Genomic DNA, 25,392 nt, shown 5'->3' on the forward strand with positions numbered 1-25,392 from the left:
CTCTCTCTCTCTCTGTCTCAAAAATAAATAAATGTTAAAAAAATAAAAAATAAAAAAAACCCAAACCTTGAAAAAAAAAAAAAAGAACGGGGGTACAAAGAGAACCCCAGTGTGAGGTGGGAGCCCCGCATCGAGCCACCTCACCGTGGCCACGCAGCCACGCACACACCCCGCCTCACTTCCAGAAAAAGAACAGAGGCCCCTACGTCCCGCCCAGGAACTGGTCTTCTCTGTGATGCCCTTTTGCTAGCGAGAGCCAATCTGAGATGTTACAAGCGTGGCTTGCCCATTGATCGGACCGCTCTCTAGAAGTGGGGTGGGGTCAGAGGGCATACGCACCGAGCTCCCGCTGTTTGCAAACACCCACTGTGGACGGCCGAAGCTAACGCCTCTCCATTCACACCTACCACTGTGACTGTCTGTGTGCCTTCCTTCTTCTCCTGAGCAGAGGGGGGTGGTACAAGGCATCTAGGGAGGTGGGCATTAAACATTGACCCCCCTTCTGGATCTGGGTGGGGTCATCACGCACTCACAGGGCTGTGCAGGAAGGAGGCTCCGAGGGCATCCCTGCAGGGGTCCCCTGGCAGCACGGCTCAGGGAGGGAAGTTGCTGCCGGGGGACTCCGGCTGCAGCCCCACACCTGTGGATCCAGAGAGTTCACACTGGAAGGTAGACACCCTCTCACGCCCTCAACGTGACCTGCTACTGTCAGCCTTGACCTTGTTCTCGGGGTGAGGTCGTGTCCCATCTGGCTCCTTCCCGCCTCCCCGCGCGCAGCCCACACCCGAGGGGGAAGGAGCCACGCTCCCCTCCCAGCAGGCGGAGGTTCTACACAAATTACGTGGAACCTTGCATGGGAAGTTCATCCCTTGTCCCCCACAGAGTCACCCAATCACCGATGGCATCGGTCCAGACTCATGCGTGTTTAATATTTATGGGTCATAACCCAACTGTAAACATTCAAAGCAAACAGGAATCCTTGCTTGTCCAGAATAATCCTGACCATCACGTTACCTGTGGGCTTTACTGTGATGGTTCCTCACTGAGACCGAGGGCGCCCAGTGCTGTGTCTGAGGTTACCTGGACCTTTGGACCCCCAGCTCAGGGCCCGGGGCTCTCCAATCTCTGGCAGCTCCTAAAAGTGATCCTCTGGACACTTTCACACTTATCAAAACACGCCTTCCTCACATCAGATCAACCATGAGGCATCAGGCCCGCGTGCCTTTCCAGAAGCCCAGGAGCCCACCCTCTCCCCGTGCGGGCCCTCCCAACAAGACCAAGACAGAGCCTAAGACAGAGCCAAACGAACTGGCTTTGCCATCAAGCTGGCCACACACGCCCTGAGCAGAAAGAACCAGGAAGAGTCTCAGCCAACGACTCGGGCGACTCAGGTACAAGGTCGAGTGAGAGCTCCCCCAAAATCGCATCCGGGGACAGCACTCCGCCTCAGGGCAGCTCTCGCCCGCTGGGCAGACGGTAGCGTCAGAAACCACCTCGAACAAGGACTTCGCCTGCCGTCCAAGGCTCCTTGGGTGCACACAAGCCGTTCAAAGAGCCTACAAACTCAGAAACTGTAGCAGGCGGCTGGCGGGGGAGGGGAGCCAAATGACCCACAAGGCCACAGCTGGTGGCCTCCAGGAGGCTCCCTCTGCCCAAAGACGAATTTTTAAGGTGACCCGCACTCCCCGGCACGGGGTGGGGGCGGGGGGTGAATCGGGGCTCGCCGGAGCAGCGGTGATACGCAAAGCCCAGTTACCATTGGGCCTGTTCACAGAAATAAGCCCCCAGAACTGAACAGGGGCACCTGTAAGGGAAGACGCCGGGCTGGAGCCAGAGCAGAAGTCACACGGCTGGCCCCACCCGTCAGGGGCTCACACGTGAGGGATGGGCCTGCAGACCACCCGACAACACAATCAGGGAGAAAAGGGACCTGGGTGCGGGAAAGCCGTGACTGCAGAGGTGGCAGGGCCGACCAGCCCTCCACCAGCAGGGGGCTGGGGACGGCGGGTGAGTCCAGCTGAGACGAGGAGCAGGGATCTGGGGAGAGTACACGAGCTCGGGGCGGGGGGACAGACACGGCAGCCGGTGACGGGGGCCAGGCCGAGGGAGAAATGCACGCACACAGAAGCTGCAGACCGCCGAACGGGGGTGGTCAGGGCACCGGCTGGAGCAGCTATGAGAGGCCGAGGGGCCACACTGCCTCCACCTGACTGGGGAAAAGAGCAAGCGGTGGCCAGGGGAGACCTGAGAGTGTGGGGTCGGGGCCTTTCCCTGAAAGAACTCCCAGAGATTTCCAGCTGGGGCCCAGGAGATGTCTAGGACACGACGGGATTTATAAATCGAGGCACAGAAATGAGGCACAAGTTATGGGGCGCCTGGGTGGCGCAGTCGGTTAAGCGTCCGACTTCAGCCAGGTCACGATCTCGCGGTCTGTGAGTTCGAGCCCCGCATCGGGCTCTGGGCTGATGGCTCAGAGCCTGGAGCCTGTTTCCGATTCTGTGTCTCCCTCTCTCTCTGCCCCTCCCCCGTTCATGCTCTGTCTCTCTCTGTCCCAAAAAAAATAAATAAACGTTGAAAAAAAAAAAATTTAAAAAAAAAAAGAAATGAGGCACAAGTTAGATTTGGAATCCCTCACCCACAAACGGGGACAGAGGCCCTGGGGAGCACTAACACGGCCCACGGAGAGCATGCAGGGGCACAGAGCTCAGTACGCCCTTGGGATGGTCCCAGGAGGGACGAAGGAGGAGAGAAGACCGGGCAGTTAAAGGGCTGGAGAGCCGCGAGTCAGACACTTGGCTGGGGGCCGGGATCACCTAGCAAGGCTGACAGTGCAGGAGGGCTCCAAGGCCAACACCGGAGTCGGGGCCAGGGGGCAAAGCACACGGTGCCACTGGGACGACGGGAGATGGGGCACGTGGCAGGGGCCACGTGCCACCTCCGTGGCAGGAACGGCCTCTGCAGTTGGGCTAAGCAAACAGGAACCCCAAGCTCCCGGACGCCGTGAGGGTGAGGGCAGAACGCAGCAGCATCAGACCTGGCTTCGCCTCGTGGGGCACAGAGCCCCAGCAGATGCGGGAAGGGGCAGCACAGGAAAGGGACCGGGAGGGCGACAGGAAAGTGGGACAGGGCTTGCTCTGGTGAGAGGAGAAGGCACTCCCCAACACGAGGTGGGGAAGGGAACGTGAGGCGGGGAGGGCCGCGTGGACGCTGCCACCCCCGTGGGGGACCCGTGGGAAGAACGAGACAGGGAGCAGCCCAGGCCAAGTCTCCCTGCTCCCCCGGGGCTCTGAGAGGCTATCAGCTTGAACCCTGGGGAGGTCAGCACTTCAGGGACCTCGGCGAGCAAAGGGAAGAAAACCCCATCCATCTTCAGCTCTGCATCTCAGGGAAGGGCGCACGCGTCCACACAACAGCAACGCTCCCCAGGACGGGCCTACTCACCCTGCCTGGATGAGCTCGTTCAGCTTCGTGGCATTCTTGTCGTCCATACCTAAACGCAAAATAAATAAACGTAAGCGTGGAGTAGTTCGGAGCAAACTGGGTAAACGGTCCCAGATTGTTATCTTCAAGCAGAAAGCAAACACCCCAGTTCCTTTACAGAACATTCAGAGATTTCCAGAACACAACCCCTCCGGCAGCCGCGGCTCCTCCGGCAAAGCCGGTGCTGAAGGTGCCGTCGGCACCTGCACGGCCCTCCTTCCCTCGGGACTTTCTCAGGGGAAGCAGGCGCTGCCTGCCTCCTGCCCAGACCCCCGGCACGCTGCACCTCTCCTCATCCCTAGCCTCCGAGCTCAGAGACTCGCTTCTCAGGGCACCCGGCAGGCACACTTCTCCCTCTGGGCACGTGCCATCCTTGGGCCCGGTATCGTCGGTCGTGGATGCCTAGGTGCCCGGGGTGGACGAATGACAAACCGAGACCCTGTGCGTTCACTAGAGCAGACGCCACGTTCCTCTGCCCTCCCAGGGTCACTGCTGTCCTCAACAGAAGACACAGGGACAGAGAGCACGCGGAGGTGGTGGGGGTTTGAGGGTCATTGCAAAATTCTTTGGACTCTTCTGTACGTTTTGGGGAAACGAAATTAACAGGCCATAAACACACATCCAGGCGGAAAAGCAAGACAAGAACAAAATCCTTAGAGCGGCCAGAGAAATGTGGCGCATCCCCTCCAGAGGCATGAGGACACAACGGTCAGCGGCCTCTCACCAGAAACAGCGCAGGCCAGAGACGGGGGAATAACAGCTTCAAAGTGAAGACAGGGAAAACTATCAAACCAGAGCTCCACATCCGGCAAAAACACCTTTCGAGAACGAACACGACCTAAGGGCTCCTGGGTGGCTCAGTCGGTTAAGCGTCCGTCTCCTGATTTTGGCTCAGGTCATGATCTCACGGTTCGTGGGCTCGAGCCCCACGCTGGGCTGTGAGCTGACAGTGTGGAGCCTGCTTGGGATTCTCTCTTGCTCTCTCCCTCGCTCTCGCTCTCAAAAATAAATGTTAAAAAAAGGCTAAGAAAAAGAAAAAGAAAACAACATAAAGCTTTACAGATGACTCACCACTGAAAGAATTCACAGCCACACACGACAACCGCGTGGCGAGAAAGACCAGCGCGAGCCCTGCAGACCGAAGGGAAATGGTGCAGAGGGAGCAGCTGCTGGGAAAGAGGCGCGGGAGGGGGAGGCAGGTGCGCAGCCAAGCAGCCGCCCTGCAAAGAAAAGCTGCCCAGACACACGGGTGTCTCCCAGGCCCCCCAACACCAGCCCCTGTCACAGAAAGCCCCCGTGTGAGACTCAGTCCTGGGGGCAAGAAAACCTGTCACTTAATGGCCAAGGAGCCTACGGTCACTCGTTTTCACCCAACTGGAGCGTCCTGAGCCCCAGGGACAACGCCCAGGACAGGAGCTGCCACGATGCTAGACACGAGCAGTGCATGTCCGAATCCCAGCAACACAGCAGAGACACCACGTCCGCTGCTTCAGGATTCGTGAGTCTGGAGAGCTCAGGGAGAAACAGGCGTGTCCACCGCTGGCACGCCCCGAGCACGCTTCGTGCACAGCCCGGAAGCGGCTCCCAACGAGCAGTCACGAGAGGCTGTGGCCTGGGGGTGCCCTGCACGAGGCAGTACCCCGAAGCCTGCCCTTCCCTGCAGACTCACAAAACGACACAACAGTGTCCCCGCAAATGGACCCGTCGGGGGAGTGTTGTGGGGGGTGGGGCGCTCAGGCAGGGCCTCATGGGGTGCGTGTGCGAGAGAAGGTGCAAGTGTGACGTGCAACTGGGCTGGGAGGAACCGACGAGGCACCACCGGCAGGACTGGGTCAGCTGAGCTGCAGGGCGGCAGGAAGAGGGGCTGAGGTCCAAGTGCAGGGGATCCTGCGATAGCCAGGGAGGGTGACGGTAAGCCGCCTAAAGTTAGGGAGCAAGGTGCTGACAGATCACGCAAAGTCAGACTGGCTGAGACACGGGCACGGCAGGGACAAAGAAGGGGCCCCACACACCACCCACCAGAGGACACAGGCGGGGAGCCAGGCTGGCCTATGCGGAGCAATCCATAAGCGCCCATCCCCCCCGCTCCTCGGCTGCTTCCACGCCCCCGCCCCGCTGCCCCCTCTGAGAGGCCCCCTCGCACGGTCTCATGGGGCCTCGGGAGCGGCCCTGTGGGCGAGCGCTCTTCCCCCGTGCGACAGTGGCCAGGGGCACCCGCAGAGACCAGCGCGCCCCTCTCCTCGGAGGTCACACGGGGAGGCAAGGTCGGCCACGAGCTGCTCGGTGCCCCAGGAAGGCCAGAGCAGCCGACGTCTATCGGAAATCTGGGTGCAAGGAGACGAGCAGCGAGACACCCGTGGAGGGACCTGGACCCTCCCAAGTACTAGTGTCTCGGGAGACCAAACGTGAGGCTGTTCTCGTCTACGGGCCCAAGGGGTGCCACAGGCTCAAGTGGGACCACGTCCCCAACTGGCGCCCGGACAGATGCGTTGGGTTTTCCGGGAAAACTGAACGCGGACGGGTACTAGGGAAGACGGCAGCACGTCGAGCGGTGACAGGAAGGCGGGCACGCATGACAACATGCCTGGGTCTAGGACGCCTGAGCGAGAGGGCGCGCACGTGTGAGGAGGGGTGCACGGACGTGGCCAATGTCAACGACACGCCGGCCTGAGCGAAAGTGAGGGTCTGTGGGGCCGTGGTGCTCGCCAGCGCACCGCACGTAAGACGTTTTCAAGAGTCAAGTCGGGGCAAGGAGAAGAGCCGTGGCAGTAAAGACCCAACGGCGACGGTACGGCAGGCCCCGTGAGGAGCAGCCACACATGCGGGGACCCCCGGGAGCCCCATACTCACAGCCCCCAACCTTCTTCCGCAGCTCGCCATAGCAGATCAGACCATACAGCTCCTGGGACGACTTCTTCAGCCCACGGGAGAACACTGAAAGACGAAGGACGGACAGCGTTAGGGGGGAAGACACACACGCCGGGGTCGGCCAGCTCGTGGCAGGGAGGGGTGTGCAGACGTCGACTCCGGGGACACGGAGACGCGAGCCCACGGGAACACAGGGCCGCTTTTCAAGTCTGCAAAGTGAGAAGTTAAACAGGAAACCTGGGGAGGGGCTAGAAGATGAGTGATGTCCAGGCAGTGCGATGGCCCCCAGGAGGAGAAACTGGGAGGGGGGTGTGGCCAGCTTCGGGGAGGCGGGGCCCGGGGGGGGGGGGCGGGCGTGACCACTCAATCTGTCACACATCTCTCTGCGCACACACAGAATCCGCCCGAATTCTGTGTGAGGCCAGCAGTCCCCAGGACCGGGGAGGTAGGGTGTCAGACCATCTCTGACCGCTGACCAGCCCGCCCCGCGCCCCGGGCCACACGGAAGAGGAGCCACGGCCCCTACAATTACAAGTATTGACACCCAACTCCTGAGCAACAGACCCCCTTCATGGGGAAGCGATGCATCCGGGTCAGACGCCACACATCCCCGCCCGCACCCTAGGTCCTGGCCTCTGGTGTGAGCAGATGGCTTCCAGAAGCTCCTGAAATGACTGAAGACAGACTCGGGACAGAACGTGTCCCTTTCACACACCTCTCTTTCCTGCTGAGTTGTTGACTGGAGCCGTCCTGGACCCAGACAGCATGCAGGGACGGCAACGCAGAAGGAGGGCAGGCCCTAGGTCCCTGGCACCCGCCTGGACCGCCTATGTGCTGAGGTCTGAGACGCGAGAGAACCCTTCCACACTACCCAAGTTCCACGGCAGCTGCAAGCAAACTTGGATACAAGTTATCGGCCCAGCCCCAGCAGTCTGGTGGCCCTTATGTCGCCTCACAGAGCCGTGACCGGTGCACCTGAGCCTCCACTGTCCTCACGACTGCTCTCTCCGGCCTCTCCTCGGAGACCCCTTTCCAAAGTTGCAACGTTCACCCACGTGTGATTAAACCACCAGGCAAGGAAAATGGCGATATATTAGCAACCAGAAAATAAGACCTCGAATAAACGATCTAAAACAAAAGCTCCAAACCTCACACAGGCTGCGAGGAGCCGGGGACTGCCAACACCACCGGTCAACTGCTCCTCAAGGTTCTCCTGACAAAGACGCAAGGTCTCATTGGATTCCCACAGGAGATCGCTACTAAGGATGCTTTAAGGTCCGCTGGGCAGAGGACGAACAAGCACGGGTCGTACCGACAACAGAACGGTGACAGCCATACGAGGGAACGAGGCTCTAACGCCCACAGTGACGTGAATGCACAAAGAAGATGCGATGCTCGGTGTGAGAGTTCACACGCAGAAGGCCACACGCTGTTTGGTACCGTCTGTGTGAAGCGTCCAGAGCAGCGAATCTACGGCTGCAGCGGCTGAGGATGGGTGGGCGGCTGGGCAGCGCCGAGCCCTGAACTAATGCCCGTGCGCCACGAAGGGGCAGCCGGCTGCCACCAACGTGCACCAACGTGCTCGCTGGGATTGGCCAGAAACCCAGGCGGAGCCGCCAGCTCAACAGAAAGAAGGCTCTTCTCGTGGGCTGCTATTATGAGACGCCAAGAAGCACACAGGTCAGGTAAAGGACAGCGGGGACGTGGGCCACACCATACAGAAGGCACACGTGCTGGGTCTGAGCCCGCAGGGCCTGCTGTGGAACCGACATGAGGTGCAGGGGTGGGACCCGAGAGCAGCGGCTCGTCCACCCCTCGGCCCAGTCGGGGAAAGAGCCGAAGAGGAGTCGCACCTGCCGGGACCAGGGGGGTTCAGGAGGCCATCCAGGAGGAGGAGGCGACAAAAACACAGAAAACCGACCCTAAGTGCCTCTCAAATCCAACCAAGAAAAAACCCCTGTGCGTGGTACTGCATCTGCCCTGGGGACCCGAGTGTCCCCAAAACAGTGGCCACTCTGCCCACAGTGTGGTCGGCATGAAAGACAGTGTGCCCGCTGGCGGCCCCGGAATCACCTCCTCCCTCTCGCCCCGCAGCTTTCTCATGCGAAGAGAGCTTTCCGGGACCAGCCCCTGGGGCAGAGCCCCCTCTCGTGGATGACTGAAAGCCGCTAGAGAACGGGATGTGCAACAAAAAAAAGTATAAAAAAAAAAACACAAAGAGCCAAAGAACTACGACTGTGCCTGTGGCCGCCGGCACAAAAACATCCGTGAAGATGATGGATGTTGTCGAGTCTCGGACTCGACAGGACCTGGACCGGTGGTGATGTTTTCAAATCAATTAGAGATCCGAGCAGCGCTCTCAGGCAGGGGTGCGCACAGCCAGCAAACACACGGACGCCGTGGGGACAACCTGGTCAACGATGACACGTGGCTGACTGGCCACCAGGCACCCAGGCCAGCAGACGATCTTCCGTGACTGGTCACGTGGACACCGAAAGCAAATGAACAAAACAGTATCGGCAAGAGGGCTGCCGACTCTGACCGGGTGGTCCCCATCCACGGAACGGGCAGGCCGCTAGGAGGTGCTGGACCCACCCATCGCTCTGTGATCTGCTCCGCCCCGAGGCGCCAGCGGAAGGCACTCCGCCGGTGAGAAACGACAGCGCTTGCTGGCCGGACAGCAGCTCAGCATGGCCACCCCCTGGGCACAATCGGGCACCGCACACGGGGCCTTGTGGGAAGGCAGACGTGCCGCGAGGGGGACGAGACGCTCAAGATGAGACGCAGCTCGTTTCACCTGTCGTGTGAATTTACCCGAAGAAAGGATTTCTGGAGGAGACTGCCGTGTGGACAGGGACGCCGCATTACTTAAAAACACGAGAAGTGAGGTGCCGGTCTGAAAGGAAACATTTGCGGTAACGCCGACTCAAAGAAACGAGGCTGAACAGAAAGCACACGGAGAAATCCCACAGTGGCGGGAGAAGGTGGCCTGCGAGCCGACGCACAAAGGAGGAAGGGTGAGCCACTGTGCTGAGAACACGGCGGGGGCGTCTGGGGAGAGGGTGCCGGCTCGGCCGTGGGGCTCGGCTCCCCCGCTTACTGTCGGGAAAGGATCTCCGTGTCCGAACCCGGGTTTTCTCGTGTGCCCTTGGGGTGGCGTGCTCAGCGAGCACAGAGCGGGCCAGCCCGCAGACCACAGGGGGCAGGGAAGGATCCGGGCCCGGCAGACGCGGCCCCGCTGTGGATCTGGCGACGTGAGGGGCAGACTAGGAAGGGCAGGACCAGACGGGGAGAAGAGCGATGCTCTAGAACAGGACCAAAGGGGACCAGGCGGTGGGAACAGACCCCAGAAGCTCTGAGGTATGACCAGCAGGACTCTGACTGGCAGGTCACAGATGTCCACAAAGATTCAAAGGGAAGAAACGACAAGGGACGGTGTCAGGTGATAACCATGACCATCTGAGCTTAGGCACCCCCTCCCCAAGGGCTCCCAGACGGGCCAGTGGCAGCGAGAAAGGATTCCTCTAGGATAGCGGTCCCCAAATGCAGGCCAAATGCAGCCCACGGCCTCTTTTTGTGAAGGAAGTATTTGGGGAACACGGCAATACACACGTGCGTACATCTGGTCTACAAATGAGCTAAGGCGGCAGAACGTGGCAGTTTTGTTAAAGACGGTAAACCCCGAAGCGCCAAATATTTACCACCCGGCCCCTGACACAAAGGCACACCCCTTGAATCGTGCTCTCTGGGCCTTTCTAAGGTCAGAGGAGGAACCCCAGGTGCCAGGGGGAGCCAGGGAAGAGGGGCTGATGGGTCACTCTGGGTGGTGCTGGCTCCCGCGTGACTAAAATACACCCCAATGTGCCGAGGGAACGGCCCACAGGCGGGGCCCAGGCGGCAACACGGGAGTCCCCAAGGGCTGACACAAAGGGTTCACGGCAAAGGCTCCAAGTGGGGATGACCACCGCCATCTCGGTCGTCCTACGTGAGGATTTGTATTGTTTACACAGAAGGGTCAGAAACGAACGGAGTCGGTAGAAGCAAACGTCTGGAAGGACGGAGCTACAAGAGCGGTTGTGGAAGTGAAGACCAGCGTCGAGAAGGGTGGAATCAATGATCAAGTGCTGGCGTGACCCGTGGGGACAGAGGGGCTGGTCAGAATGGCTGCTCCGAGAGGGACGTCAGACCCGCACTGGAGGATGACCCGGGTGGGCGAACTGAAGACAGGGCTACCCAAGCCTGGCCTCAAACACAGAGGTGAGCCTCGGGAGAGCTAGCCCTCCACCCCGGCCCTGCCCAACCCCCGCCCCGAGGAGCCACCACCGGGGAGAGAAGGGTGGGCGCTGGCTGTGTGTGCGCGTGGTGGGGGGGTCCGATTCTGGCCTGCTGCACCTGTGGCCGCCTCTCCTCATCCACTGTGGTGACCTCCCCTCCCAGTGGGGGACGCAGGCCCAGAGCACGAGGAATGCATTCAGCTAAACGGCCGGCGGTCACCAGAGGTACCAGCAGCCAGAGCACCGCGAGGCACGGGAGCCCTGGCAGCAGGGCCGGGTGAGAACCACGCCGCCGTGTGTCTGATGGGTTTGCCGGAAACCAGCTCCGACCGGGAGCCGGCCGCGCCTCCCACCTGCCACCTCCCACGAGCCAAGCCTCGGCACACTCACCGTTATCAAAGTCAATGTACTTGGTGATCTTGTGCCACGTGCGGTAGTAGAAGTGGCGGACCTGCTCTTTGTTCTTCACCATGCTCGCGGGCTTCCCTTTCTTCTTGTACTTGAGGGCGATGTTGTTCTGGATGGCTTCAAAGTCTTTCCCGTGCTGGAAAATCAAGCGCACGTTAAAGGCACAGAGCTTACAACAAGGCAGGCTTCCGTACCGCACAGACGCTTCCCGGGAAAGGAGAAAGCCGAACGGACCGTGCGGCGGTCAAGCACGTGTCCTTCACGGCATCAGCTTCAACGTCACCTCTCCAGAACCTCAGGCGTTTTTTTGTTTTGTTTTTTGTTTTTCTGAAACCCCAAAGACGTGCGTGAAGACCGAGGTTTTAACTGGAATAATGGATAAGGCAGCAATAGAAACTCAGGGATAAAACTGTCATAGCACGGGAGACCAAAGTGTAGGACCCCAGAGCAGGAGGACACAATGCTCATGGCTCAGATGAAAAGGTTAATGCCCAGAGTCCCCTAGAGACCATGAAAGAAGACAGCACCATGAAGACAATTGTGCGAACACAGAACAGAAAGACGAAGGAGCTCAGAGTGTTGCATACCTGACCTCTTAAAACAATACAACCATCCAGAGACATCCTCACTGCTCTGATCAAACAAAATGCATCCTATACTCAAATACGGGCCGCAAATGTAAACACTTAGAGAGCCACAGAATATGCTCTGAATACATCTATGGGCCATCCTTCCTTCAACATCTTCATGCAAAAGCTGAGAATTTCTGAGAATTTCAGACTGGAACTGATGCTCCCGAGAACACCGTCACCACCAGCACTGTTCCGGAGCTGCAGATGCCATCGAAGCTGAGGCAGTGAGGAGTCCTGGGGAGAGCCCAGCGATGACAGCATGCCAGCAGCACCGTGCGCCCCCAGCACCCATATCTCGGTTTCTAAATCCCACTTCCCGAGAGGAACCAGGGCCTCTTGGAGAGATGGGAGCAGGGAAAGTACCAGTGAGGCTGGAATATCTTGCTGTGCACGGATGCAAGTGCCGACGGCACCACAGGAGCTTGGGGGAAGAACACAGGAGGCAAGCTGAAGAGGCTCCCAGTGGCCAAATCTGCCACAATCTGGGCAACAAAACCATCAATGGTGTGAATAGACTGTGACCCAAAGACTAGCCTACATATCCCTGAATCCACATATAAGGGAATTACTGAATTCACACCTCAACAGAGGAGACCAAAGAGCTTTTTCTTGAGTGAGGTTTCCAACCAATAAGTGTAGGAATAATGAAGCCAGAAAATCGTGATGGACAAACGCTGTAACAATGGTTATTTCAGATAAGAAGCGGCAATAGTGCCTAAAGTTAGTGGGGAAAAAATGAAAAACGGGGTATTTGTTTACGTAGTCTCAAAGTAAAGAAAAAAAAAAGACTAGGCAGCACAGGACCTGGCAGGTGCCACCTGAACGCAGTCACCAGGGGTCACACCACGAGCACGGGACAGAACACCTCACACATTCCGGACAGGATGCACCCAGGACAGCCCACACTCCCGTGGCTTCCTTGACAAAAGTGCAAAGTGTGTTTAATCATAAGGAAAGCTCAGAGAAGCCCAGAGCTAGGGGCATTCCACAACCTAACAGACCACAAGTCTTCAAAGGGCCCAGGTCTTGAGAGCCGGAAGGAGGCCCCCGATGGAGTGCTCAGGAGTCATGTCCACTAAATGCAAGGTGAGACCCTGATCCAGAACGGACACCAGTGGGAACACCAGCTAAACCTAGTAACACCTGCAGGTCAGTAAATGCTACGGTCCCACGTCGAATCTCATCACGCTGGCCCCACTGAGGTCATGTGCACATCGGGAAAGGTATATGGAATTCTCTGTACTCTTTCTGCAAGTTTTTCCTCCAAGTCTGAAATTCAAAGTTAAAGGGTGCCTGGGTGGCTCAGTCTGGTTAAGCATCTGATCTCGCAGTCCATGAGTTCAAGCCCTGCGTCAGGCTCTGTGCTGACAGCTCAGAGCCTGGAGCCTGCTTCGAATTCTGTGTCTCTCTCTCTGCACCTCCCCCACTCGCACTCTGTCTCTCTCAGATATAAACGTGGAAAAAAAATTTTTTTTTGATGTAAAGTTAAGAGGCATCGGGGTAGCTTAGCTGGTTAAGAATCTTACTCGTGGGGCGCCTGGGTGGCGCAGTCAGTTGGGCGTCCGGCTTCAGCCGGGTCACGATCTCGCGGTCCGTGAGTTCGAGCCCCGCGTCGGGCTCTGGGCTGATGGCTCAGAGCCTGGAGCCTGTTTCCGATTCTGTGTCTCCCTCTCTCTCTGCCCCTCCCCCGTTCATGCTCTGTCTCTCTCTGTCCCAAAAAACAAATGAACGTTGAAAAAAAAAAAAAAAATTAAAAAAAAAAAAAAAAAAAAGAATCTTACTCGTGATTTTGGCTCAGGTCATGATCTCACAGTTCGTGGGATGGGGCCCCGTGTTGGGCTCTGTGCTGACATCATGGAGCCTGCTTGGGATTCTCTCCATCCCTCTGCCCTCTGCCCATCCCCTGCTTGCTTTCCTCTCTCACTCTAAGTAATAAGCATTTTTTTTTTTAATGAAAAATGAAAATTTGAAAAAGAACTCGTTCATTGTTTAAAAAAACAGCTTGGGCACCTGTGTGGCTAAGTTAGTTCAGTGACCCACTTTGGCTCAGGTCATGATCTCACAGTTTGAGTTCGAGCCCTGAGTCAGGCTCTGTACTGACAGCTCAGAGCCTGGAGCCCGCTTTGGATTCTGTGTCTCCCTCTCTCTGCCCCTCCCCTGCTCATGCTCTGTCTCTCTCTCTCTCTCTCACTCTCAAAACTAAACATTGAAAAATTTGAAAACACACACACACACACACAACGGCAGGTAAAACACGAAAAGGCGTCTTCGATGCCCTCCTCTGGGCGCCCCGCTCCCCGCAGCCCCCCCCACCCCCCGCCACAGCCTTTGATCAGAACCACAATGGAACGCGTGCAGACGACCTCTCCATCTCTCAGCTTCGCTGCGTGGTGGGAACCAAACCCACGAGGCACACGCTCTCAGTGGGCTGGAGCCAGAATCTGGGTTTGGTGATTCCCCATCCCGTGTTCTAAGACGACGCTGCCGTCCGAGTTCCTGGGGTGCCTGTCAGCACGGACTTGCAACTTTTCAAGCTCCTGTTACACTTCCCTAATCAGATCGGCCCTTCAGGGCGGCTTTTTCGCACCCTGGCACCGCTCCCGCGCTCTGTCCCACAGGGGCCTGCACCCACAAGCTACCCGGGGAGAACTAAGCACGGGAGCCTGGCCACTGAGGCAGAAGTCACAAACGTGAAAAGGGAAAACGGGAAGTCGGCAACAGGCTTTGTGAAGAACCAACCAACACCAAGCGGGTAATGACGTCAAGGATGACAACAGTGACGTCAGCTCTCTGACAGGGGCCACGGCCCACACCCGTTGCCACAGGAAGAGTCTGGGACAGGCCTGGCCCGTCTGTGTCCCTCCCGGAACCGTCCCAAGTTTAGTGGGCGGCGAGGGTGGCACTCCTGCCTCTGGGAAGTGTCTGAAACAGGAGACAGCACAGAAATGTCACCACCCACACACACAGGGTGACAGAGGCTCCGTGCCATCACTAGAGTCCTGCACGGGTTGGGCTTGAGACTGCCCCTCCCCGTTCCTCTCGGTCATGACAGCTGCTCAGTCCCTTGTGCCTCTCTGGGCCGAGCTGGGTCTGTGTCGCTGGAAGCACAGCTGAGTCCCACGTGTGCGTGGAAAAGGCAGGAATGACTGACACAGCCCGCAGGGGCCCCCGCGCCCCTCAGTCCAAGCCATTCTGTCACCCCCCCAACCCCAGCTCGTCAGCCCTACATCAAGGCCTCGCCAGGGTCCTGCCGAGCCCACGTCAGACACACAGCTCAGCAGTAAAGCACACACTCGCCCTCTCTCTCTCATGCACACACACACACACACACGATACGTGGGACACCCAGTCCCAGCTGTGGAAAGCACGAAGTGACCAGAAGTGTCAACTATTATGGTTAATCCAGGATTTCAGGAGATCTCAAACACCTCGCTGGCGGAAAACGTACAACCAGAAAGCTGGCCCAGCGACAAGGGACTGAACTAACTTACCCAAAGACAGGCGGGGCGGGTCACTGCCAGGGAACCCTCCCCGCACTTTTTAACAGACGAGCATATCTTCCGCCCTCGTTCTGCACCCTGGCAGCCTGACCCCCACAGAGCTGCACCCCCCACCACCCCCCGGGAAGGAGGGGCCACACCAAAGCAGCTAAGGTTTCAGGTGAGGGTCAGCTACACATTCAAGGACAGTCCTCGGCCCTCTGGTCTTCTACACCTAACATACAACTTCAGAGAGGCCTAGTCTGGGGACGTGAGTATACAAAACCAGCCCGTGCCGTGCTCTGAAACCGTCACGGGGAGGGAAAGAACACACTTGACCTGTGTGAGGGACTCTGCACCTGGCAGAACGAGCCTCAAACACACACTCCGTGATCTCCCCAGACGACTGAGTCCCTCGGCATGGACACAGTGGCCTCCTCCAACAGGGACAGCAGAACCAAAGCACTCCCCGGAGGGAGAAGGACAGCCAAGGGAATATTCTGCCATCGGCACGGAGTCTTCCCTCCGCGCAGCTCTAATCTCTCCAAGGACACTTGGGCGTATCAGCTCCAAAGCCCCTTTCTGCCATGAGCCCTGTTTGCCAGGCTTGGGAAGACTTTTCCATCACTCCCATTACTTCGCTATTAAAGGAATCAGGCTCGGGGCACATGGGTGGCTCCGGGGGTTAAGCCTCCAACTTCAGCTCAGGTCATGATCTCAAGGTTCGGGGCTTTGAGCACCGCATTGGGCTCTGCGCTGACAGCTCAGAGTCTGGAGCCTGCTTCAGATTCTGTGTCTCTCTCTCTCTGCCCCTCCCCTGCTCACACTCTGTCTCTCTCTCTCAAAAATAAATAAACACGGAAAAAGTTAAAAAAAAAAAAAAAAGGCATCAGGCTCGCTGACTGAGCAACCCACTCGTGACACCGCACCCCAATGAGGCCACCTACAATACCGCACGCACACGGACGTTCACTGCAGCGCTACTTATCACAGAATCCGGAAGGAACCACCCCAATCAGCAACACAGGGATGGTTAAACAGAGCAAGGGTTGGATGGAGGGTAAGCACTGAGGTGCTGCAGGCCACTAGTGTCTGCTGTCACTGCTCGATTTGGTCACTGTAGTCAAAAGCGGCCAGAAACCACGTACAAGTGAATGGGTGTGGCTGCGTCCCAGTCAACCTTCGTTTATAAAAACAGTGAGCACGCAAGCCGGTTTGTTCGCACATGAAGTAGAATGTTTTTAGGCGTTAACAGTATACCGAGCAAAAGAACGATAACATACCATGGAAAGGTACTTGAGATTAGTAAAAAGGGTATGTCTAGGGCGCCTGGTGGCTCAGTCGGCGGAGCGTCCAACTTCGGCTCAGGTCACCATCTCATGGTTCATGAGTTCGAGCCATGCTGACTCAGGTCATGATCTCACGGTTCCTGGGTTTGAGCCCCGCATTGGGCTCTGTGCTGACAGCTCAGAGCCTGGAGCCTGCCTTGGATTCTGTGTCTCCCTCTCCCTCTGCCCCTCCCCGGCTCATGCTCTCTCTCTCTCTCTCTCTCAAAAATAAAGAAAATGTTGAAAAAATATTTTTAATAAAAGTAAAAAGAGTATGTCCATTACGGTTGCAAACATTTGGGAAAGCAAAACAGAGAAGTGAGAAAGGTTGGCAGGGAGCACGGCGGGGAGCACGACAGGGAGCACGGCAGCCTCTCTTTGGACATTGGGATTGGGATCGGGGCGGGGGCGGGGGGGGGGCAGCTTCTATTTTTAGGACTTTCCACTCTGTCCCAGGTCAGCTGTGACATCTCTCAGGGTTGAGCTGCCTGCTCTGACTGATGTGCCAAGTGTCCCCTTGTCCCTCCCTGTCAGGGACCGACCAAGCCTCCCGGGTCAGCCCACTCAACTGCACAGGGAAGGCACAGGGACAGGACAGCGCTCTTCAGGAGAGAATGTTCCTGAGACAACAGAGAGACTCTTGGAAGAGAAGGAAAGGAATCCAACAGAGACGCTTCCTAACAACCACCTCGCTCTCAACCGGCTTTTAAAGTCACACGGTGAGGACAAAGGGCGAGGTCCATGGCGAGGCATGGGTCTCGGGGACCCACGCCTGCAGCCCACCAGGGGCTCCCCACCGAGCTGCTGAGCTAGAAGATCTGGTAGCCACGTGGCTAGCGAGGCAAAGGCAAACAGGGAAACGCGGACAGAGGCGAGAGGCTGGCCGTGCGGCCTGTCCTGGCCCCAGAGCTCACCTCGTACAGCCCCTCGAAGAAGGTGTTCTTGTCCTCTGTGCTCCACGACTCCCACTGCCGCCGGGCCTTCTTGCCTTCTTCCTTCTCACCGCCTGATGACCCCAAGTTCCGGGAAGAGGAGCGGGAGCCCCCGGCAGGGGCGGCAGGGGCGGCAGGGGCGGCCCCAGACCCATTTCCGGACGACGATCCGCCACCGTCGGCTCCTTGGAGAAAAAGAACTATACAGTGATCTGTTCCGAAGGCTGCAGGGCTCGGGGACGCCCCGTGGCCCCCGCGTCAAGGGTGGTGCCACACGGGACGGCACCTGGGACCCACCACGGGCCCGGTGGGGCTGTTCACCGATGACCTCGTGCTGACCTGACCTGACTCCTTCCGATCTTTTTACGGAGAGTGAAAGCAGAAAGAGGTTTCCATGGACCCACTGAGAGAGCACAACGTCCCCACTGGAGGCAGACCACCCTTTGCCCCATGACCTGAAAACACACGTCACACGTCACAGCGTCTCTCTTTCTCAGATGTGTCTGGGGTGAAGTAATTCTGGTCTTTCCAAACGAACGCAGTGAAATTCAAACTCAAGAAAACATTTAAGCATGTGTGAAATACCACCTTCTCTTAGAAACAACCCATACTTCAGAATGCAAATCACTCGATGCCTTTAAAGGAACCTTTAAAAGATCTCAAAGGTCCTCTTTGTTGAACAACTTCCACCGACAAAATCTGACATTCCAGAGTGACCGGACAAGCCCGCAGGTGCTCTGCCAGCAACAGTGACGAGTCCCAGGAACGCACGCTGAACGGGAAGAGCACGGCGAAGTGTGACGGCTCGGCACTCCCAGGGGAACGCAGGCAATCCGCGAGGGGCAAGGGTCACGGATAGAACACGTTTACGACCTAGCCCACTCCTCCCATCCATCTGGCTCCTTCCTCAGAGAGAAGGGAAGCCCCCACACACACCCACGATAGCCGGACTCTCCCCCAGGGACCTGCAGGACCATCGGTGGGGAGCAATGCAAACTCTCAAGGGCTGGGGACGGGGGTAAAGTAAGACCATAAAGATAAAAGCACTTGGGAAAGCAAAAGCGAAACCAACGCTGAATATCGTGAAATGCTTTCCCGGTGAGATGATTGTAGGCTTGTCCAGAGAGGCCGCCTCCCCGCTCGCTCAGGCAGGGCCTCCCGGCGAGGTACGCCCGCCTCACCCCCTCGACAGGCGTGCGCCTCCAGATCCGGGGCAAAGACGGGGAGTTCACAGCAAAGCATAGGACGTGCAAAACTTTAAGCCCACTGATCCATCTCCACTGGCCAACACCACCCTGGAGAAACACGAGGCGTGGAGCGGGGGTGGCCTGAGGGACGGGAGGAGGCAGGGTCACCGTGCACCAAGAGGTCTGCCGGACCGCGGCTCCATGTCGCTGTGCCGAAATAAGGAGCATTTTACCCACGAGTCAGCCCCCAGAAAGCAGAATGCGTTGTCACACATGCAGAAAGATCATGCGGCTACGCAGAATGGGTGGGATTCTCTCACGTGGAAAAGTGTGCACAAGTTCAGGGACTTCAGAAGCCAACAAGACTGGGGCCCAGAAACCGCCGTTCGTCACCGCTGCCCTGTCCAAGTCACTGCCGCTACCACGAGGGACCCTATACACACACTAATTAAAACTCAATAAAACACAAAACCCATAACCTCGGTCACACCAGCCACATTTCTAGCGGTCAGTGTCCCCAAGTGGCTGGTGGCCCCTGTGCGAGACAGCACAGACTACTTCTACCGTGGCAGGAAGTGCCAGCGTGGTGTCCGGGAGCTTGATGCCCACGGTCCCAGGCACGCTGTCGGAGGGGAAGACACAGTCAGGGTTTCCCAGCGCGGCCCGTGTGCCTGCCAGTCATTGCGCCGCCCGCACGCACAACAGAACCGTCCCCCGGGCGTCCTCCCTCCTCCCAGGGGGCTGAGGGCGTGCGCCACACACATCTGACTTCGTCCATTCCTCACCAAACCAAACCCAAGATGTGACCTAGCGAACAAACCCGACACCCCCCAGGACGTCTCTGACAGGCGGCGGCCTCCGAGCACACCTGCCGGGACACCTGGCTTCACACCATGCCCTGTAGAGCCAGAGGCGCTTCTCCCGCCAGGGCACCGACACCCTGAAACCCAGGCACTCGTGGCTGATTCTGGAGCCTATAACTCCTGAGGTGTAGCGATCCGAAAAGGGCTGGCTGATCGCCCCTGAGCCACCCACAACAAAGGATTTCGGAGTCCTTTTCAACCTGTGATGAAACGCTCGCTTAGCTCTTTTTCCAAAACAAGAGCGACCCGCCCGGCAGGCCTATCGGTGCACCCGGGCCGCCGGCCCACGCCTGTGGCTGCGTGTGCTCGGAAGTCACACGCGCGTCTCTGCGGTCTACGACGCAGACAGCCCGCCCGCTCTCGCGACAGGCCCCCGATCACGGTGCCGGGGAGACTCCAGACCAGGGGAGCGAAGCCTGAAGGCCAACAGGACCGAAGCGCTTCCGAGCAGAAAGGAACCTCAGGGACAGAGCGCAGAGTAAAGTGAACGTCTGAACGTTCTTGTTCAACAAACAAAGCAAATCACGCCAAGTAACCATTTCTAATGTTTGCTGACCATCAGTCGAGACCTCGACTGCTTCGTGAAAGTCAAGTAGAATCGCACAGCTTCATCAGGAGAGGACATGCTGTCCGGCCCATCCCCCAAATTCCGGCCGAGGACGAGGGCGCCTCATCCCGGCTCATGCGAGCCCTCAGCCGCGGGCAGAAACAAGACACAGGAGCAGAGACACTGTGGCAGACCGTGACGCTGGGCCCCCGAGAGACGCCACCACCAGTGCAGAAACATTCAGATGCCAAGAGCGACGCGTGAAGGGGGAGAGGGAAGCCAGCGAGGACAGAGGGGAGCTGCCGCAGGGGGAAGAGAAGACCGCCGTGAGCAAGACCGGGTTGGGTATGGGGGCTTTCTCAGGGCTGGGAGTGGATGCGCGCAGAGGACCAAGGCCCACGCCCCAAGCGAGGCCACAGAGAGAGCGAGAGCCTGCGTGACGAGAAGTCAGCATCCAAGAAACCTGGAGGGAGGGGCGCCCGCGTGGCTTAGCCGGTTTGAGCCTCCGACTTTGGCTCAGGTCAGGATCTCACGGTTCGTGGGTTCAAGCCCCGCGTCGGGCTCCGTGCTGATGATGTGGAGCCAGCTCGGGATGTGTTCTCTCTCTCTCTCTCTCTCTCTCATCACCCTCTCCTACTCACGCTTTCCCTCTCAGAAATAAATAAAAACACTTAAAACTCAAACAAACAAACCTAGGAAAAAAACGTACAAGACAAGGATCCCAACGGCGGGGTCGCAGAAGGCAAGAACAGGCTCTGACCTTTCTGTGCCCAGGCCTGGCACCGGGCCTCACAGCAGACGCTTGATGAGAGCAGGGGCACCGCAGGAGAGGTCAGAGGCCCCCCGCCAGGCCCCGAAGCCCAGTGCCTCCAGAACAGAGCCCACCCTCCCTCTCAACCTGCTTCTGTGCCCCCATCCTCCAGCTGCCCAGGGGCCGCCCAGCTTCTCCCCGTTCCCAGGCCAACCCTGTACCACCCCTGAGTGAGACAACTTGAATGGCCTCCTCCCCCGTCTCCAAATCCTCAACCCTGGCCACGGCCTGCCCTCCAGAGCGTGCACCTGACAAATGCACACGTGTGGCCGGGGTCTGCCGGCTGTGGCGGCCCACTCCCCGCCGGGACGAGCTAGGCCGTCTGCCTCCTGCATGCGCCCCCCACCCCCCCACCCACCACATCTCTGCAGGAGCCCGGGGCACCATTACTCACGCCCCTCACGTCACCGGAACGGGAGACGATGCCCGCCTTCCGAATGGGAACGCTGAGGCACAGGGACAGTGGCCTGGCGGGCACACCACGCAGCTGCTTGGACCAGGAAAGGAACGTGATTTCTAAGGCACCTTTACAGCGCGTTGGAACGCTTTACTCCTTTCTGTCTTCACGGTGTGCGGCTATTATCCACATTTCAGGAACGGGGAGACCGAGACTCCAAAAGCACGAAAGCCCCGAGGCCTCCGGGCAGCTAGAACCAAGCTTCTTATTCCAAACCCCGGCATCCTCCCCTCGAGCCACACAACACCATGGTGGCTGACACCCACGTCACAGCTGCTTCTGTATTTTTACTACACACCGAGCTGAAAAATCCACGGATTTCAGGACGGAGGGAGCTTGACCTCGACATCCTTCCCTCAGCCTGCGACGCAAAAAGGAACGGACAGGTTCAATGACGTGCCCAAGCTCACGCGGCAGTCAGCGGCAAGCGTCAGGACTGGGGAGCACGTGTACCGCTGAAAACAAAACCGTGGGACGTGACCAGGTAAGACACAGAAGACGCACTAACTCGCTATCCTGGACGTTTCCTTTCGAGTCTGGGGAGCCTCCTTCCAAAGGTATGAACGCGGAGACTGACAGAAGACCCGCACCACGAGGTGCTGCGCGACGTCCCTCGAGGGGGACTCAGGCGGGCCACCCCGCACTTCGTCCACCCTCAGCTAGAAAGACGTTCCAGTGTCTGCGGACAGAAGCGCATCTCCAGGCACCGGAACGCTTCCTCGTGGCCTGGGTCTGCGGTGAGAGGGGATGGGGACCTTTCAGAGGCCGAGCATGACACACGCCGGCCCGTTCACCTGGCCGCCTCCGGTCACAACATGCCACGGTCGAGACAGGGGCTGCTTCTGTGCCCCTCGTAGCACACGCCCTCCACGTCCGACGCCACAGCGGCCAAGCTCGCTCTTAGAGCCCAGCCGTGACTGAGGGGACGCCCTCGCCACCGAGGCCGGAAGGACGACGTGGAACAAGGCCATTCCCGGGCAGGGCGTCGCGTCAGCAGACGTGGCGCACGCCGGTCTTCCGCAAGCTGCTCGCCTCCACCAGGACGCCTCCCCCCTGCTCGGCCTTTGCCGGGTCTCCACAGAGCGCAAGGGACACCGCAGCCGTGCCGTCGGAGTCCCTGCGTGGGGTCCCCGCCTCCGAGACATCCTCTTCCACCATCCGAAGGTGACCTGGACCCGCACGGTCCCGGCACGTGTCCCGGGCCCCGCCCGCAGCGTCTGCTGCGTCTCCAGCCTCCACACGACACAGCCTCGACCTCAATGCGCCCGGGGCTGGTCTCCCTCCAAGGGACACGAAACGTACGCCTTCTTCAGCGAATGACGAGATTTTCTGCAGGTAACTCTCGAGACCCCAGGCAAACACGACACCCGAGAATCTCTTCGGCCTTACGCACGTCGGTCTTCGGCGCTAACGCTGAGGTCACACGACGTAAGATGCTTGCGCACGCCACCGCCCACGACGAAGCTCGCTGTCACGTTTCCTCTGTTCTCTTTACCACTTCGTGTAACCCAAAACGAGACACGGTGTACAGCGTAAAACGAAAATCCTACGGAATCCTCGGTGGGCCAAGGGCAACTCCACAAGCGGGTGCCGCAGAAACGGTAGTTCTGATGTTAACAGCCAGCGAGGTATTTGAAAATCAGCTCCACCTTCCAGCCGATGCTCGGATGTTGCCTTATCTACTCGCCTATGCTCTCTGTCCGGCTCTTCAACGTGAAGCCAGTGCAGTCTGTATGACCCTGAATTCAGTCTTCCACTGAGAGCCCCTGGGCTATGGGTGTTTTCCTCTCTATCCCGCACAGCTTCCTCAGGGCCCAGATCTGAGGTGGCCAGGGACGCAGGCCTCCTGACCCGACGTGCGGTCGGGGGTCACAAAGCAGCACCGTGTGTCAGGGCTACCGTGTCTTCTACCACGTGGGGCGTGGGGGGGGACACCCCGCCTTCCTCCTCCTCTTCTCCCCAAGAGGTCTGAGAGCTCTTGGCAAAGCCTGGTATCCCTGCCCAGGCGGCCGCGGTGGGCTCCGTACGGTCATCACTGAAATTTTTTTTTTTTAATTTATCTGTTTGAGAGACACAGAGAACCAGCAGCGGAGGAGTAGAGAGAGGGAGACAGAGGATCCGAAGCAGGCTCTGAGCTGTCAGCAGACAGCCCGAGGCGGGGCCAGAACTCACAAACCACGAGATCGCGACCTGAGTCAAAGTCGACACTTAAACTACCGAGACACCCAGGCGCCCCGATGCCGCACCTGGTTTTATTAAACGTCACTTACCGACTGACACTGGGCACAAGAATCCCAGGCCTGGGGCCTGGCCCAAGAGCCCGGGAAGCGACAACAGGAGCGACCGGAGCAGATGAGGAGCAAAGCGCCGGTGCCGACGGACAGAAAGGCCCCGGGGGGAGGGGCGCACTCTGACCACGCCCTGCGCAGGGCTCTCCCAGAGGCCCACACACACAGAGCTCCACTGACTTCACGGAACCTACCTTCCAGAATGCTCTCTTGCAACACAGAGGACCCACGTCCAAACTGCAAGCTGACCCCTTCATCCCTCAACATTACCTTAAGGTGGCTTTCGCCACTATCTCAGCCGACCCACTTGGAAAGCAAAGAACCTAACATTTGGGCCGCTGAAGGGACCTCCGTTTGTCCCACAGCCAAACCGGCCCCACAGCAGCTCCGGGGGTAGGACCTGGGTCTCCCGACTGCCGGCTCACCTCTCTTTCCGGTATGGTATTCGTCTCCCAAAGGCTGACCCCATTGGGGTGGCACAGCTCACATGGTGTCTTCTAAAAACACCTAGAAGCTAGGAGTAGCCCACGGTTTGTGCAAAACATACGTAAGTTCTGCACGGGGATTTGCTGATTCCCTCAGAACGAGCACAGAGAAACCAGGTGACACAGCCCAACTCCAAGTGCGTGGAGCCCGCACTTTCATGACCAGCCTGCCCGCAGGTGGGTGGAAGGAAGGGTCTTGGGCAGGGAGCAGGGGAGAAGGAGGGCGGCAATGGAAAGCGAGAGTCTACTCTGCACCCGCCTCAACTGGCCCGACAAGGCAGGTAGCAGCTCACGGGCGTTCCTGGGACCTCTCTCTCCCCACAGGGGACACCTGCCCGTGTCCACCTGCCCAGCCTCTCTAGCTCCCTAACCTCAAAACTATGCACGTTTCCCGTAACAGAGGCGTCGGGAGATTCTTAACGACTTACACCAGGGCTTAGCGGTGATATTTACTGCACCGAGGCAGACGCTGGCGTTATCCCCGTTCACAATGAAACCAAGCCTCCAAGAGACAGGTTTGCTCAGTCACCCACATCGCGAACTGGCCAAAGGCAGAAGAGCCTCGAGAGCTCTGTGTCCTCGACCTGGTTCTTACAGGTACGTGAATTCTGGGTTTCAGGCTCAAACACATCCTTGGTTTGCGGCTTACCTTCCGCTTAGGTGGAGCACGTCCTTCAAACAACAAAGTTCAGTTTCTGCGCCCACTTGACACTGAAGTAACAGATACGAGATGCCCGGCACCTAGGTGCTAAACCCTGACCTTTAAAATTCAAAAAGAATTTAATGCAGGATCGTACTAGAAAAAAGTCACTGTTTGTTGAAGTTGACAAAACACAGTCCTCTTGGAGAGCAAGAAAACAGCACTGCGGACAGCAATCCAAGGGGACTTCCTTCCCTCCACAAGACCGTCCCCCCACACTCACCGCAAGCTTCGCACGCCTGTCTGCAAGCTATCGGCCAAAGAACCGCCAACAACCAGACGAATGGAAATCTCATTTTTTGAAAAAACTAAAAAACGCTAGGACTGTTCGTTTCCCCCTGGATCTGCGCTCCACACCCCAGGTGGAGATTTCCACAATCTGTAAGACAGATGCCCCTCTAAGAAGTGTCTGCAAAGGTTACAGGGCACACAGTCGGAACCTGACCTTTGCTGGCTGCTAATGGAGACGATAAGCAAGCAGAGGTTCCCGAGACACGTGGCGGGGCACCGTGAAGTGTGGAGCCAACATCAGACCCCACCAGGAAACTCCAAGCTCAACCTTCCCTGTGAAGCAAAGCAGACATGCTTCCTACCTCTCTCCTAAAAGCCACCATTACGGTTTGACTTTACTCTCACTCCGGGAAATATCAGCT

The 25,392-nt window shown here is 58.3% G+C and overlaps 1 protein-coding gene across 3 annotated transcripts in view; it reads right to left on the reverse strand.

Annotated features, from left to right (window-relative positions):
* The window catches only part of CRAMP1 (cramped chromatin regulator homolog 1), a 57,917-nt gene that overhangs the window by 28,013 nt on the left and 4,512 nt on the right, over nt 1–25,392 (reverse strand). For 2 of the 3 annotated variants that reach the window (XM_045462050.1, XM_045462049.1), the window contains exons 3-6: nt 17,384–17,586; nt 11,013–11,166; nt 6,331–6,414; nt 3,442–3,490 (exon numbers count right to left, since the gene is read on the reverse strand). In XM_045462050.1, the coding sequence (XP_045318006.1) occupies nt 3,442–3,490; nt 6,331–6,414; nt 11,013–11,166; nt 17,384–17,586 (490 nt within the window). Of the gene's footprint in view, nt 1–533; nt 2,342–3,441; nt 3,491–6,330; nt 6,415–11,012; nt 11,167–17,383; nt 17,587–25,392 lie in introns of those variants that run through there. The other variant, XM_045462051.1, reaches the window with a different exon arrangement.

The sequence above is a fragment of the Leopardus geoffroyi genome, chromosome E3 (assembly GCF_018350155.1).
Source record: "Leopardus geoffroyi isolate Oge1 chromosome E3, O.geoffroyi_Oge1_pat1.0, whole genome shotgun sequence".
NCBI lineage: Eukaryota > Metazoa > Chordata > Mammalia > Carnivora > Felidae > Leopardus > Leopardus geoffroyi.